The sequence below is a fragment of the Diospyros lotus genome, chromosome 14 (assembly GCF_014633365.1).
Source record: "Diospyros lotus cultivar Yz01 chromosome 14, ASM1463336v1, whole genome shotgun sequence".
Taxonomy (NCBI): domain Eukaryota; kingdom Viridiplantae; phylum Streptophyta; class Magnoliopsida; order Ericales; family Ebenaceae; genus Diospyros; species Diospyros lotus.
The window spans coordinates 5,903,378-5,918,601 of record NC_068351.1 but is presented as its reverse complement, the minus strand read 5'-3'; the positions used below and the strand labels follow the sequence as shown (position 1 = coordinate 5,918,601).

Genomic DNA, 15,224 nt, shown 5'->3' with positions numbered 1-15,224 from the left:
ACCAAACTTTTCAAAAAATTTAACCGAACCAAAATTTTGAAAAAAAATAACCGAACCGAACCAATCGAACTTGTCAATTCGGTTCGATTACTTCGGTTTAACCAAAGTTGTGCTCACCCCTATGCTTCTGCACTATATGCATGAAAGAGATTTTGGGTGAAAAAAAGATGGCCATGCATGACATGTAAATGGAATGTGTTCTTTGTCATCATTTATTCTGTGTTTTATGCTGCACTCTGACAGCTAAAAGAGATGGCTTATAGTATGTCTGTCAAAGCAAAAAAGGGCATATCACTAAGTCCGATATCCATCCAGTTGAACAAGTCTCAAACCAGATTCTCAAAACATAAACATTTATGACTCTCCATTCTTTCCAGGTCAAACCTTAAAGTGGGCACATGTTCATTTTAATATTGTAGGGGCTCCCTGATATGTCCACCCTTCTTGTTGCAATCTCCATTGGCAGTCCCAGGATTTTCATCAAAGGAACCTAACTAAATTTTCCTAAGTTTTGGAGGCATCAAAGTAAAAAATTTCAATTTTTGAGGAGGCCAATAGCCCAATACATGGTTTCTCATAGAAAATCCCCAGAACAGAAAAAAAATAAATAAATAAACGTCTTTTTTCTTATGGAGGGGGAGTTGCATGACCCCCTATATTCCCCTGTTAAAAGGGAAAAAACAAAAAGAAAAAGAAAGTATTTTCGATTCTTCTTTTTTTGTGGAACAGGAGTGCATGACCCCCCATCCATCCTCTGTTAGTTAAGCCAGTTCCTATTTCGGTTTCTTTAGTCAATAGCTTCAGATCTAAGAAAGCTTTGTTTCACACACACATGCACAATTAAATTAACAAAGATGACATAGACCTTGACCGTGTCAACCATTCTTTGCCAAGCCAGTGCAGAGGAAGTAGCTCCTGAAATAAGCAGAAATATGTTAATAATTGTAGCCGACCCCACATAGTGGGATAAAGGCTAGATATGCTGTTGTTGTTAACAGGAAAAGAGGAAGAAGATGATTCACACAATGATGGAAAAACAATGCAAAATAAACATTTATATTACCACATGAAGGATCTTGGTGGTAAGCATGTTCTAATGCAAAAAAAGGATCCTTGTATTGAGACGATTCATCAAGAACTGCAATGTACCAAAAAGGACTAATGAGATGCCCGCATATATTGCTTCACATGGCATACAAATTTTTCTCTATATTGCTGTTGGGGTTCTGTATATTAAAAGGGGCAATAACTATCATCACCAAGTAAATCCCATCAGGTTTGAGCCCCCCCAACCCTAACAATCAAGAGAATAATCTACCACCTTAGCTTGCTGGATCAGAAATAAAGTTGAGTAAAATGGTACACACCTCTTTTACAGCTAGTCCATTCATTTCTCAAAGTGTCTGGAATATAGTCAAACCAGCACCCATCAAGTTCTTCCCAAAGACTTTTACAGGACTGCTCATAAGACATCTGAAAACAGAAACTAGGAAAAAGTAAAACTTCAGATGAAAGTTGAAATTCTTATAAATAATATGCTGCGGAGAAATAAAGCATTTATGTTTCCTTGTATAGGAACGTAAATAGATCTGGGGCAACTAGTAAGAATTATGATGCCTTTGTGATTTCTACACTGATATTTTCCTGCCTGCAAGAAACCAGCTCTTACATATATTTTAAGGCTTCTTGTTTAAGCTATTTGCTTCTAGAAAAGCATGACATCCATATCAAATTGTTAGAAGCAATTAGACAAGCATATCTTCTAATTATCCTATTGTAGGATAAGAAAGGATAGGAGTTGACAAGGACCAAAATTTTATTTTCATTTATTTGAAATGACAATAACATTTTCCACTTCTGGTGCTAATGCAAACACCAGTGCAAGGATGATAAGTCCAATATTCCCACGAAAGTTCGTAAATCACATCAGGATTCACTAAATCAATTCATATCATTACAAAACAATGAGTTGTTTTGAGACCAATTAGGAACTTCTATTAAGAGCTATAATTCTGGATACCCTTTGAATTGGTTCACTATTAGTGTTGGTTGATGAATTATTTTTGATAATTTTGTAAACCTTTTCAAGTTGGAAGCTTATGAAACATTTGGATTGTGTATCTAGCAAATTATATGTTGTATCATACAAAGTAAAGAGGTGTACAGATTTCATATATGTTCAATTAATTATATTAGTTAACTTCAATAAACATATATACAGGCTTTTCTTTCCTACCACTTTTGCACATTACTAAAATTCCTTATTGTCCCGTGTACCAAAAATGCCTCCCAAGATTTTTCCTTTTCAAACCAAACCAAAACACTGAGATAATTTATGATTTTTAGCATATCAAGGAGCATCTAAAGTGGTTTCTAGAAGCATTTGAAGTATTAAGAAAGGCTTTATAGTAGTCTTTTTGTTTTCCAATATAGCATTTATAGCATTAATTCTCTAGGAGTCTTTTTGTATTCCCAAGCTGTTGTAAATGCCTTGATTAGCCTTTATGGTTGTTTGACTCTATGTAAAGAGAAAAGAAATGAGAAGTCATATCAGATTTAGTTAAAAAAAAAAAAAGTTGCAACTCTACAATATTATCTAGCATTTATGGTTCTCTCAAAAGTTTTATTTTTAAAACCACTATACTTCCGAATGCACCAACAAATTTTGGTATTAGAGCCAACATCCCAATTTCAGTTTCAAAATGGGCTCAAATCCTCCATCTACATCAAGCACTATGTCTTCCTACTCTCAAAGCCAAGTTCCTATCTTCGAGGGTGAAAACTATAGATATTGGAGTGATCAAATGATGTTCTTCTTCATCTCTCAAGATTTTTGGGAATTGATTGAAGAGGATTATGAAGAACCACCAGCTGCAGGCTCGAATACAGCTTGGACTGAAAAGAATCAAACCCAATACAAGAAGAATACAAAGAAGAATGCCCTAGCCTTGAGATATCTAATCTACAACAAGGCGTAAGCAAGTCCATCTACCCTCGCATCTACGGTATCAAAAAGGCCAAAGTTGCTTGGGAAACATTGAAGAAGGAGTTCCAAGGTAACAACAATGTTGTTTCCATAAGGCCGTAGTCACTTTGGAAAAGTTTTGACACCTTATCCATGAAGGATTCCAAATCAATAAAGGAGTTCTTTCCCAGGGTTTCTGAGATTGTGAATCAAATCAGAGGCTATGGAGATCAGATAGACGAAAAGAAGGTTGTGGAGAAGATTCTTAGGAGTTTACCTCCTAAATTTGAGTATGCAGCAGCTGCCATCGAAGAATCCAAAGACTTATCAAACATCACTATGTTTGATCTCAGCAGTTCTTTGGAAGCACATGAAGAAAGGATCAAGAAGTCTTCAAGTCAATCCTTGGAGTAGGCTTTTCAATCTAAGGTGAATCTAAAAAGGAAGGATCAAGAGAAGAAGGGAGGTCAATTTCAATAGGGAAGAGTCCCAGAAAGTCAAGGCAGAGGCCATGGAAAAGGCCATGGACATGGAAGAGGCTTTCAGCCTCAAAAACAGAACAACTAAGGCCCTTATTGCATCATTTGCACAAAGACCAATCATGTAGCTGTTGATTGTTACCACAAATGCAAAAAGTGTCGAATCCCTAACCACTCTCAAAGGGATTGTTGGCATCAAAACACTGAGAAATCTGAGGCCAATTTCTCTAAGGAGAATAATGAAGAACAGGTTTTTACACCTGTTTAAGGACAGAAAGCAAGGAGGAAAAAGTATGGTTCCTAGATAGCGGGTGCAGTAATCACATGACAGGGAACAAGGAGCTCTTTGTGGAGATTGATGAGAGCGTCTTAAATTCTATCATCCTTGGAGATGGCAAGGCAGAAAGAATTAAGGGCAAAGGAGTCATTGTTGTCTGTACTAAATTAGGAGCGAAAAGGTATATTCATGATGTACTTTACGTTCCAAATTTGGCTCACAATCTCTTAAGTGTTGGACAACTTGTTCAAAAGGGTTATCAAATTCATTTTGATAACAAAGAGTGCAAGGTTATTGACAAGAAGAAGAATATGGTCATGGAAAAAATTGAAATGACCAAAAACAAGGTGTTTCCACTTGTAATGTCATATTCAAATGACATGGCTCTCAAGGGAGAAAGCATTGAGGAATCCATACTTTGTCACTTGCGGTATGGACGCCTACATCAGAGGGGACTTCAGCTTTTGCAGCAAAAGGAGATGGTGAAGGGACTTCCCCAAATTGAGCAGTAAGATCATGTCTGTGAAGGCTGTATTTTTGGGAAAATGCATCATCTTCCATTTCCAAAAACAGCATGGAGAGCCAAAGCACCGCAGGAGTTAGTACATGTTGATATATTCAACCCAACAAGAACCCCCTCTCTTGGTAATAAGAGATATTTCTTGTTGTTTGTTGATGATTATACACAGATGATTTGACTTTATTTTATCCATGCAAAATCAGATGCCTTCTCTGTATTTCTTGAGTTTATGGCTCTTGTAGAAAGGCAAAGTGGATATAAAATAAAGACTTTTGAGGACTGATCGGGGGGGGGGGGGGGGGGGGGGGAGTTCATATATCACCCGTTCATGGAGTATTGCAGGAAAGAGGGGATACAAAGGCAGCTTACAGTAAGCCGCAACCCACAGTAGAATGGAGTGGTTGAAAGAAGGAATAGAACAATCGTGGAGATGGCTAGAAGCATGCTAAAAGGAAAAGGACTGCCTAACAGCTTATGGGCTGAAGCTGTGTACACAACAACTTATATCTTGAATCGTTCCCCTACAAAATCAGTCTGGAATAAAACTCCCTATGAAGCATGGAGTGGGAGAAAACCAAATGTAAGTAATTTGAAAGTATTTGGCTGCCCTGCTTATTCCTTGAATAAATCTCCTAACAAGGATAAGTTTGATGAAAAAAGGAGAAAAGTTGTTATTTGTTGGATATAGTGATGAATCCAAGGGATATAGATTGTTAAATCCCCAAACTAACAAGTTAACTGTTGCAAGAGATGTTATATTTGATGAAATGGCAATGTGGCAATGGAGTTCCAGCTCTCAAAACTCAATTAAAGTGACCGACTCTGGTCCTGCAGAAAGTACAGAGACTGAAGAGGCAGATCAGACACAAAATCCAGCAAATACAGAAGTTGGAAGTGCTTCTGGAAGACAGGTTTCAGGTTCTGGAGCCACAAGTTCAGTAGAATCTTCATCTCCAGCCTCTAATTTAAGAAGATCATGTAGAATTAGAAGACCTCCTGAAAGGTATGGCGATTTCAGGAGTTATTCAGACAATGAAAATGCAAAATTTGCTATTTTTTCTTGTGAGCCCCAGAAATTCGAAGAAACAGTAAAGAAGACAAGTGGCTGAAGGGAATGGATGAAGAGATTGCAATAATAGAAAAGAATAGAACATGGGAGTTGGTTGACCTTCCTAAAGGAAAGGAAGTGATTGGATTGAAATGGGTCTTTAAGACCAAGTATAATGAAGATGGAAGCATGCAGAAAAATAAAGCAAGACTTGTTGCAAAAGGGTATGTCCAGCAGCCCAGTGTGGATTTTAATGAAACTTTTGCACCAGTGGGACGCGTTGAAACTATCAGAATGGTACTGGCCATAGCAGCCCAATTAGAGTTGTAGGTTTATCAGCTGGATGTGAAGTCACCTTTCCTTAATGGAGAGCTTGAAGAGGAAGTCTATGTGGGGCAACCTCCAAGTTATGAGCTGAAGGGTAAAGAAGAAAAAGTTACAGGTTGAGGAAGGCTTTATATGGCCTTAAACAAGCTCCTAGAGCTTGGAACAGCAAGCTAGATTCCTCTTTTCAGCAAAGTGGTTTCCATAGAAGTCCGAATGAACCATCACTTTATGTGAAATGGAGTGGACAGAATTTTATGGTGATATGTTTATATGTAGATGATCTGATCTACATGGGAAATAACCTGAAGTTACTCGCTGATTTTAAGCAGTCAGTCAATGATGCATGAATTCGAAATGACTGACTTGGGTGTTATGAAGTATTTTCTTGGCATACAGGTGAAGCAAGGAAAAGGGGAAATTTTCATCTCCCAAGAAAAATACACCCTTGATATTCTGAGAAAGTTTCAAATGCTGAATTCGAAATCTGTATCCACTCCTATGGCATTCAATGAGAATGCTGAAGGTTGATGATGGGTCCAAGAAGGTAGATGAAGGGTTGTATAGAAGTTTGATTGGTTCCTTGTTATATTTGACCCACACTAGACCAGATATTATGCAGGCCGTAAGTATGCTATCCAGATTCATGAGTAGCCCGAGCATATTGCATTATTCTGTAGCAAAAAGGGTGCTGAGATATCTTAATGGAACCAGGAAATTTAGACTCAGGTATAATAAAGAATCAGAGTATTTTTTGAATGGATTCACTAACAGTGACTAGGCAAGATCCTTGGAAGATAAAAAGAGCACTTCGGCTTTTGTGTTTCTCTTGGGAAGTAACATTATTTCATGGAGTTCAAGGAAGCAACAAACTGTTACATTATCATCAGTAGAGGCCAAGTATACTGCAGCTATAGAAGCAGCTTGTGAAGCTATTTGGTTGAGAAAGTTGCTTGCTGACCTAGGCCAGAAGCAAGAGGTGCCTACAGTAATTTGTTGTGATAATATGTATACTATTGCTATGACAAAAAATCATGTTTTTCATGCCAGGACTAAGCATATTGAACTTACACATCACTACATTCGAGATTTAGTATAGAAGGGTTAAATTCAACTGAAGTTTGTGAGTACAAATGAGTAGCTAGCAGACATGCTCACCAAGGCAATCAGTTCAGAAAAGTTCGAGAAGTTCAAAGCTCAATTGAAAATCATAAATTAAGAGGGCAATTTGTAAGATAATTTATGATTTTCAGCATATCAAGGAGCATCTAAAGTGGTTTCTAGAAGCATTTAAATACATAGCATTTGAAGTATTAAGACAGGCTTTATAGTACTCTTTTTGTTTTCCAATATAACATTTATAGCATTAATTCTCTAGAAGTCTTTTTGTATTCCCAAGCTGTTGTAAATGCCTTGATCAGCCTTTATGGTTGTTTGGCTCTATATAAAGAGAAAAGAAATGGGAAGCCATATCAGATTTAGTGAAAAAAAAAAACTGCAACTCTGCAATATTATCTAGCATTTGTGGTTCTCTCAAAAGTTTTATTTTTAAAACCACTATACTTCCGCATGCACCAACAAACACCATATTCAAATGAAATTTTGATTTTTAGGAAGAATAGAGAAAATTGGGTCATGCATTCTCTGTTCAACAAAAGTTACAGAACAAATTAAAAAAAATTCATATTAAGTCAGAACAAATAAATTTTCTTGTCATCACAACCATAATGTTGACATTAGGAGAAAATAAGCATGACATGACATTTCAGCAGCCAACTCATCTGAAATTTGAGCTGGTATAGAGCATTTCCAGTAATTATTTGGTCTACAATAGGAAGTACAATATTTCATATTTGGATTTTAAATTAATTTTCTTACGCTTAGGATCTTACAATTTTTCTTGCAGTTTATTTTCCAGTAAACATCTGATGGTGCTACCAGAACTTTGATAGGATCCTCACAAGAAATTGATAAAATCTCACAATGAACGTTAAGAATCTCTGATTACAAGCTAAGAACAGAAAAAAAGAAAACAATATAGGCCTATTTGAGAGGGTCTTCTCTCCCAAAACTTCTTCAAATTTCTCTAACTACTTCTCTCTCCTTTTTCACATGTTTTTATACCTCCTCGGCTCCCCTCAATCCGTTGCAACCATGTGGGTTGTTATTCTCTCCCAACCGAATTTGACCCTTCTGCCCTCGTGTCCTATTCCTTGGCTGCCCCTGCCTCTCCCTTCTTTCTTTTTTTTTTTACACCTCTAATAAAACTTACGAAGCAAGGGCTCTAACATTACTCCCGCCCACAAGATTCACCTTGTCCTCAAGGTGAAACTCAGGAAATTGATGCAGTAACGGATTGTATGGTTCCCAATCCCAAGTGGCCGCTGGGGGGGGGGGGGAGAACCACTTCCATTGAATAAGAACGTTGAGGCTCCTCAAGTTATCTCCCATGCCCGACTTTACCCCTAGTAGGAATTTTGGTTTCAGCTCTACAGTTAGCTGGTTAGGGATAGTGGTGGCCTCCTACACTGCTCCTTCAGCCTTTCAAAGTTGGAAGATGCGAATTACGGGGTGAATTGCACCGGAGGGTGGTAGAGACTGCTTGTATGCCAGCCTCCCAATCCTTTCCTCCACCTCGTTGATGATCTCCACCATGTCGCAAACAATAAGTTTCCCCTCTAGGCTGAGAATTTGGTCAACCTCAGCAACCATGACCATCAAGTGGCATCTCTTTTTAACTTTGGAGAAGAGATGGTCTCGTTCATAAACTATAGATAGTGTATCTAGAAAGCCTATTGGCACCATAATCATGATCCACACCTTCAAGTTTCTTAAAGCAACAACCAATCCTCCATAGATAACTTTCATGTCCATAACATTCCTAATAGATAACCCGTTTCTCCCCATTCCAGTCAAATATGATTTAATCACCACTCGTTTTTGGGGCTGATAGTCTGCAGTGAAATCTTCAGGGATTGCTTTGCCATAGACTCCAAACTGGGAACTCAACAACTAGTACGGTGGTTGTCCCACCCGTGCTGACCACTATTTTGGCCATTTAGATCCTCGTTCTGTTTTAGCAACAGGAATTTTGTGCATGCATGCTTGCAATGGCACATTCCAGGCTGCATTAGGGTCATTAGATTCTTGACAGACAGGAGGCTCATTTTGTGATCTTTCTTCATAGCACTCATTTGTAGTAGGTTTTTGATTTATAGCAATTCTCACTCCAATCACCGCATCCCTGGTTATTAATACAACTTCCCAGCACCTTGACTTTATCAGTTGTTTCATGGCTTGCCAAATCTCAACCTCATCATGAAGTTCGCCCAAATTCCCATGATCCCATCATTATTTAAGATCTTTGGATCTATACCATTGAGCTCCACAACAGAATGCAAATTGAGCCCTTTACTTCTAGAACATGCTGCCCTTCCACCATCATGACCTGCTTGGACGAGGCACCGACCCCCTCATAATGGTGATAATACATGGGGGGCCCTCCATTATCAACCAACCCCATGTGAAATCTCTGAGAAATCAGGCTAAGAATCCAACCAGCTTCCCAGACAACATAGACCGTTGATGGTGCCCTAATCATCGGTAAGATGCTCTCCTTGGATGTCACCGGATCGGCAGTCCTCGGCATTTTAAATAAACCAGTTGTTGGCTGCCCTTTTGCCTCACCGATGAACTCCCCAACACCATCGTCATTGACAGCCATTTTGCTTCTCGACACCAAGTTCTACTCAACCGCCAATCCCCCTTCAATATGCCAAGGGACCTTACATCGTGCACAGTGGACAACATCAAAGACTACCAGAAAACTAAAGTCTCTTAGTGCCCATTACTGCTAATATAGCAGGCATTCCCTTTTCAAGCGCAAACTGAACCTGCATTTCATGTTCATCTTTTGGGGCAAATGACATGGTCAAAACATCTCTTTCAAACAAAAAGCCTCCAAAGCTAGCAACTCCACATCCGACATCTAATGCAACATGGGTTCGTTTTCCCCAGGCAATATTAGGGACGACCTTGTTTAAAGCCTTGTAGTCCACGTAAATTTGCCACCCACCATCCTTCCCTTTTACCTTCATCGTCTATGGTGGAGTTAGGCCTACCATGGAATTCAGCAACAATTCCACCATCTCACCCTCCTTAATCGTGTCCCCCAGTTTGTCTGACTTCTCCATCGTGCCTTCCTGCGTGGATACTAACCGATTCCTCAGTAGCCCCCTTAGCTCTTCCCAGCTTCTCACTCTTCGTCTCCGTTGCTCCCACTAGAACCATGAAAGTGCAGCACCCTCCAAACACAATGTTGTTGTGTCCATCTTCTCCTCGTCAGTCAGCCCATTCACCGCAAAGTACCTATTGGCTAGGAATATCCAACCGTCAAGATCTTCGCCTTCAAGGAGGGGCATCTCCAACTGTCGCCCTCGGATCTCCGACCACCAACCCCCCTTTAAACCCCCTGCTTCAGCTCGCTGCACTTCTATTTCTGGAGGCTAGTGTAACGGCCCACCTCCTGGAACTCCCGCTAGGAAAGGAGATCTATGAGAGAGTCATTAAAGGTTAGGTACATAACATATTCCAATAAGAGCCAACCACATAAACAATATAGTCAAATTCACTTCACTATGAAGATCAACATCCTCTCACGCACTGGGCTTACCCCAGGCGACATCAAGGGTCATAACCTTACATGCAAAGATTGCCTTGGGCGAACATTGACCACATGCACTAGATCACTCCAGGCAAGCATCATAACCAATAGCTCACACGCACTGACCATCTCAGGCGAGTATCACAAGCCATATCTCACACGCACCAGTCACTCTGGCCAAGTATCACATGCACTCAGGCAAGCATCAAGTCTCACATACACTGAATACTATCAAACAACTTTATCATATCATCATAAGGACTAACGTCCTACCACGTCAGAATCACCCCGGGAGAGTATCATGAGCCGTAGCTCCACACGTACTGGTTGGTATGTTAGGTTGTTCTTTAGTTTCTCGTGGGCACCCGGTCATACTAGATACCAAGATATGCAGTAGCACCACCATATGAGATACACGGACAAACCGTCGTATAAGGTATGCGGATTCACCGCCAATGGACAAACTACCATAGAAGATTCTCATATACGTGGACACATCGCCCTTGGGTGCTCATGCACCTGCCCATGAACGACAATACATACTTAGGGTCAAATGAAAATCCTTTACGCCCACACTAACCAAATTACTCAATAATTCTCGTTCATAACCTCAACCTTGCAATTCTTGTATATCTCATCACTTATCATCACCCTATTCCTCGACATGTTTACACCCAAATAGTGTAGCAATAAAACTCGTGGAACATGAGCACAGCACACCGCTCGAGGCATAATGAAAGAGTGGTAGAACCTGTACCAAGCAATACACACACATCAAGCCATAGGGAAAGATAATACCTTAAATGATGTCATCTCCTTGCTCAATCTCTACGGCTGTCAGAGCAACCACTCTCCCTAGGGCTTGGGGTCCATCAGTAGCAGCTGAACGCTGGCCCTAAGACAAAGCTAGTTGACCACCCTGAATGCTAAGCGTTGTAGCCCTTTGTCCATCTCCTTGTCCCTGACCACCCAATCTCGGTCCACCCCGTTGAGGAGGAAAAGTACATATGTGGGCTTTGTGGCCCCTTCGACCACACTGGTAGCAAATCAAATCCCTAGCTGAAGTCATCACTACACCCTGTGGGCAATCTTTTCGGACATGCCCAGCTAGTCCACACAAGAAACATACTCCCCTTTTTGCAAAGCGGCAAGGGTCTCTGTGCCTTTTACCACAAATTTTACACACCAGGATTTCTGGGGGATTCCTCATCATCCCTATGTCCCATCTTTCTTTCCTGTCATCACTGTGCCCCTATGAAGATCTTGCCCCTTCCAACGATGGCAGTCCTACTCCCATTTCAAGCCTATCCCGTTCAATAGCATACGTTCTCTGCACGATAGTGGGATAGTCCATAATCCAAGCACCTGCCAGAGTATGCTGAATTTCAGCACGTAAACTCCGTTGAAACTTTGCCGCTTTGTTGGCTTCCAAAGACACGAACTCTGGGGAAAATCTAGCCAAGGAAGTAAACTTTGCTTCATATTCGGCTACAGTCTTGTTACCTTGCTTCAGTTCAATGAACTCATATACTTTCTGCTCTCGCATCCACCCAAGAAAATAATTATCATTAAATGCCTCTTGGAACTCGGCCCATGTTGGTTCTCTACGCATAAATCTCTGTCTGACCAACTCCCACCATCTCTATTTCCTCCTGAAGTTGGAACATTCCTTACCTCGTGTTGTATCGGGTTTTGTCCCCTCTGATTAGCAGTAAGCTCTTCTATTGCTCTTATCATATTCGCTAAGGTTCCCCGCACCTCATTTATTTCCTAGCGCCACTCCCCTCCAAGCTCCCTTGGAGATCCAGATACGTCCATAGGCCTTGGTTGACCACGGCCATGACTTCAAGTCAACAGCCTTCCTCTACCCGCACCCATTGTCCTGCACCACAAGATAACTTTAGAATTTAATCCATACTTAACCCCACTATGGACTACTAAACATAGCCCTAACTCTACTCGACTTCCCTATGTATACAGAGTCTCATCTCATGTACCTGAAAAGCAACGAACAACCCATAAAACATCCAAAATACATGCAAGCAACACCAAATTATTGCATGTAGCTACACCCAAACAATAACATGCCATTACTTTTAGAAATACAGGGTGAATCAAGTCCCCGTTTAGATGTTAGGCACGGTTTATAAAAAATATAAGAAAAACGACACGAATTGCAACCAACCAAGTTTGTACAAAACCTTCTTCCAACGAAGGGTTTTATGGAAACTTAACCCAAAAACAGTTAACTCAAGAATCACAAAGGAAGAAGAGATAGAACAAGAACTCGCCTCAATGGTTAAATGAATCCAATGACGAAGACAAACCACAAACCGAGCTCACGAAACTGGCAAGACGCCTTCTACTTCATCAACAAATCTCCTCTTTAGCATCAACAAGATGGGGATGAAGGAGGAGAGTCGGTGGAGCAAAAAGAAGAAGGATCGGGAGGAGGATGAAATTGGAGAAAATGATACGCAAAGCTATATATATATATATACTTCTCCCCTTTGTCCCATTTGCCTTTGCACTTGCAACTATTTACATGGTTGCCACTCCCTTTTCTCCTCCTTTAATTTAAATGGAAAAGCTTATACATATATACACACTCACACACACACACACGCCTGCCCCCATTTCTCCTTAAATCCCAAGGCTCAATTCTTGACTTTTCCACACCTTTTCACTCCCTTTGACTTGGAACATTCAACCCGCATGTATTTCATTTCATTTTTCACTTTTCACAACACTTAGAATATTTTTAACCTTCTAAATCAATTTTATCAACATATAGCACACACCCACCAAGGCTAACATACTCTAGAAAGGTGGTCTCCCAACTCCTCTTTGTTCTTCCTCTTCCCATTCCTACTCTTCCCATCTCATTCTCATCCAAGCGAATTGTTCCAACAAGCTCACTACATTCTTCTCCACCGATTGAACCTCACCCCTCAAGGCATCAACTCCTCGTTGCATGACTTCCATCCTCCCTTCCAATTCACCTATTCGGTCCGTCAGCTTCACCATTAGGATCGGTGATGCTCTGATACCAAATTGATAGGATCCTCACAAGAAATTGATAAAATCTCACAATCAACGTTAAGAATCCCCAATTACAAGCTAAGAACAGAAAAAAAAAAAAAAAAAACAATATAGGCCTATTCGAGAGGGCCTTCTCTCCCAAAACTTTTTCAAAATTCTCTAACTACTTCTCTCTCCTTTTTCACCTGTTTTTATACCTCCTCGGTTCCCCTCAGTCCGTTGCAACCATGTGGGTTGTTATTCTCTCCAACCGAATTTGACCCTTCTACCCTCATGTCCTATTCCTTGGCTCCCCCTGCCTCCCGGCCCTCTCCCTTTTTTTTTTTTAACGCCTCTGGTAAAACTTACGAATTAGGGGCTCTAACAAACTTCTTCATGTAAATTAAGTAAATTCATTATATTATTAACAAATGCAATGCAACAAAAACAAGCAATAGATCATGATCACATGGCCTAAAGTATTTCAATTACTAGAGATTGTGACAAAAGCATCCCTTCCATTCTATCAAAGTCCGTGCATGGCATACCATAGAGTTCTTTCTCACAAATTAAATTTATTGGTTAAAGATTACAATTAACCATATTATAGTACTTGTGGATTATAGCAAACTGCCTAATTAGCAATTCCAAGGACTACACGAGACTTAACTGCAGCTCACATACATGGATCCCACCATGCAAAAACTGGTAAGTGAAATAAGGTATTGAGAACTCTAGATGGTCCAGGGAAACTACATCAGTATTGATATTCAAAATGCTTTCTGTAAGAAGATTTTTGTTCATTATATTTACTAGACAACATTAAATCAGTTGAACTCTTACATTGAAGATGGATATATCATGATTATCAAGTTTCTTTTCCTTAAAAACCAGTAGCTTCCGCAAGAACCACCCAATATGCCATTGAATTACCACCGAGGATGGTGATTGACTCGCTAAAACCTTCAATAATACATGTATTATCTGAAATAGAATAGGAAGTTCATCACTGATCAATAATGTGAGATTAAAGACAGGATATAATAGGTTGTGCTTTAAGAAAAAATTAGAGCTACAATTAATATTTCAGAATGAGTACTATGAAACCAGATACAAATAATCAAATGTAGCGATAATGATCATGGACAATGAAAATTAAACAACATATATCCCCCAGTCCATATACCTGAGATAAATGTTTGACAAATATTCTACCTCCAAAGTCCTGTGAATTTGGTAAGTCGTGTCTCTGCACATGAACAGATCAAGGTCACATCATTAATGCTAGAAACTCCACGAAGTTGTCATTCCTTATTACATGAAGGCACAACTGACACATAATTCTTCAAAAAGAAAAAACATTGGTTATAAGTTTTGCAATTAGACATGCAAGAGTCCGTGGCAACTAAAGATTTGGAGAAAAAGCTAAGTCATCAAAAGAATGTCAATCATTGAACGTGGAACACGCAGAATTCATGATACAGTCAAGAAGATAGACCCATAACATAATAAACGAAGTTAACAATTTTATGTGATCAGGAGTCTTCGATATTATATTGATGCATTTTTTAATTTCATTTGGAACTTTAGAATTCAAATGGTATTGATTACCAGATCCAGTAGGATTAGTTTTCAAAGAGTTCCATATGTTTTGAGAGTCCCATCAAGGTTATATAACTTATTCATCCGAAATAATGAGTCTGAAGTGACTCCCTCGCTCCCCTCTCTCGCCCCATGATGGAGAACCTAAATATAGGGATGGGAAAATCTACTGGCATAAATTTAGGAATTAGCAAATTAGTATTACCGTATTCTATTTCCTAACAGTTTTTTTTTCTTTAATTTTAATTATTTCCTCTTCCTAAATAGAGGGTATGTTGGCACCTTTTACAAACCTCTATTATTGTATTCTGAATGTGTTCTTTGA

The 15,224-nt window shown here is 39.6% G+C and overlaps 1 protein-coding gene across 8 annotated transcripts in view; it reads right to left on the bottom strand.

Annotated features, from left to right (window-relative positions):
• Nucleotides 1–15,224, bottom strand: part of LOC127790213 (protein TRANSPARENT TESTA 9-like) — a 42,626-nt gene that overhangs the window by 16,641 nt on the left and 10,761 nt on the right. For all 8 annotated transcript variants that reach the window (XM_052319533.1, XM_052319525.1, XM_052319526.1 and 5 more), the window contains 5 exons: nt 14,484–14,546; nt 14,141–14,281; nt 1,368–1,473; nt 1,064–1,138; nt 866–915 (listed from right to left, as the gene is read on the bottom strand). In XM_052319533.1, the coding sequence (XP_052175493.1) occupies nt 866–915; nt 1,064–1,138; nt 1,368–1,473; nt 14,141–14,281; nt 14,484–14,546 (435 nt within the window). The remainder of the gene's footprint in view (nt 1–865; nt 916–1,063; nt 1,139–1,367; nt 1,474–14,140; nt 14,282–14,483; nt 14,547–15,224) is intronic.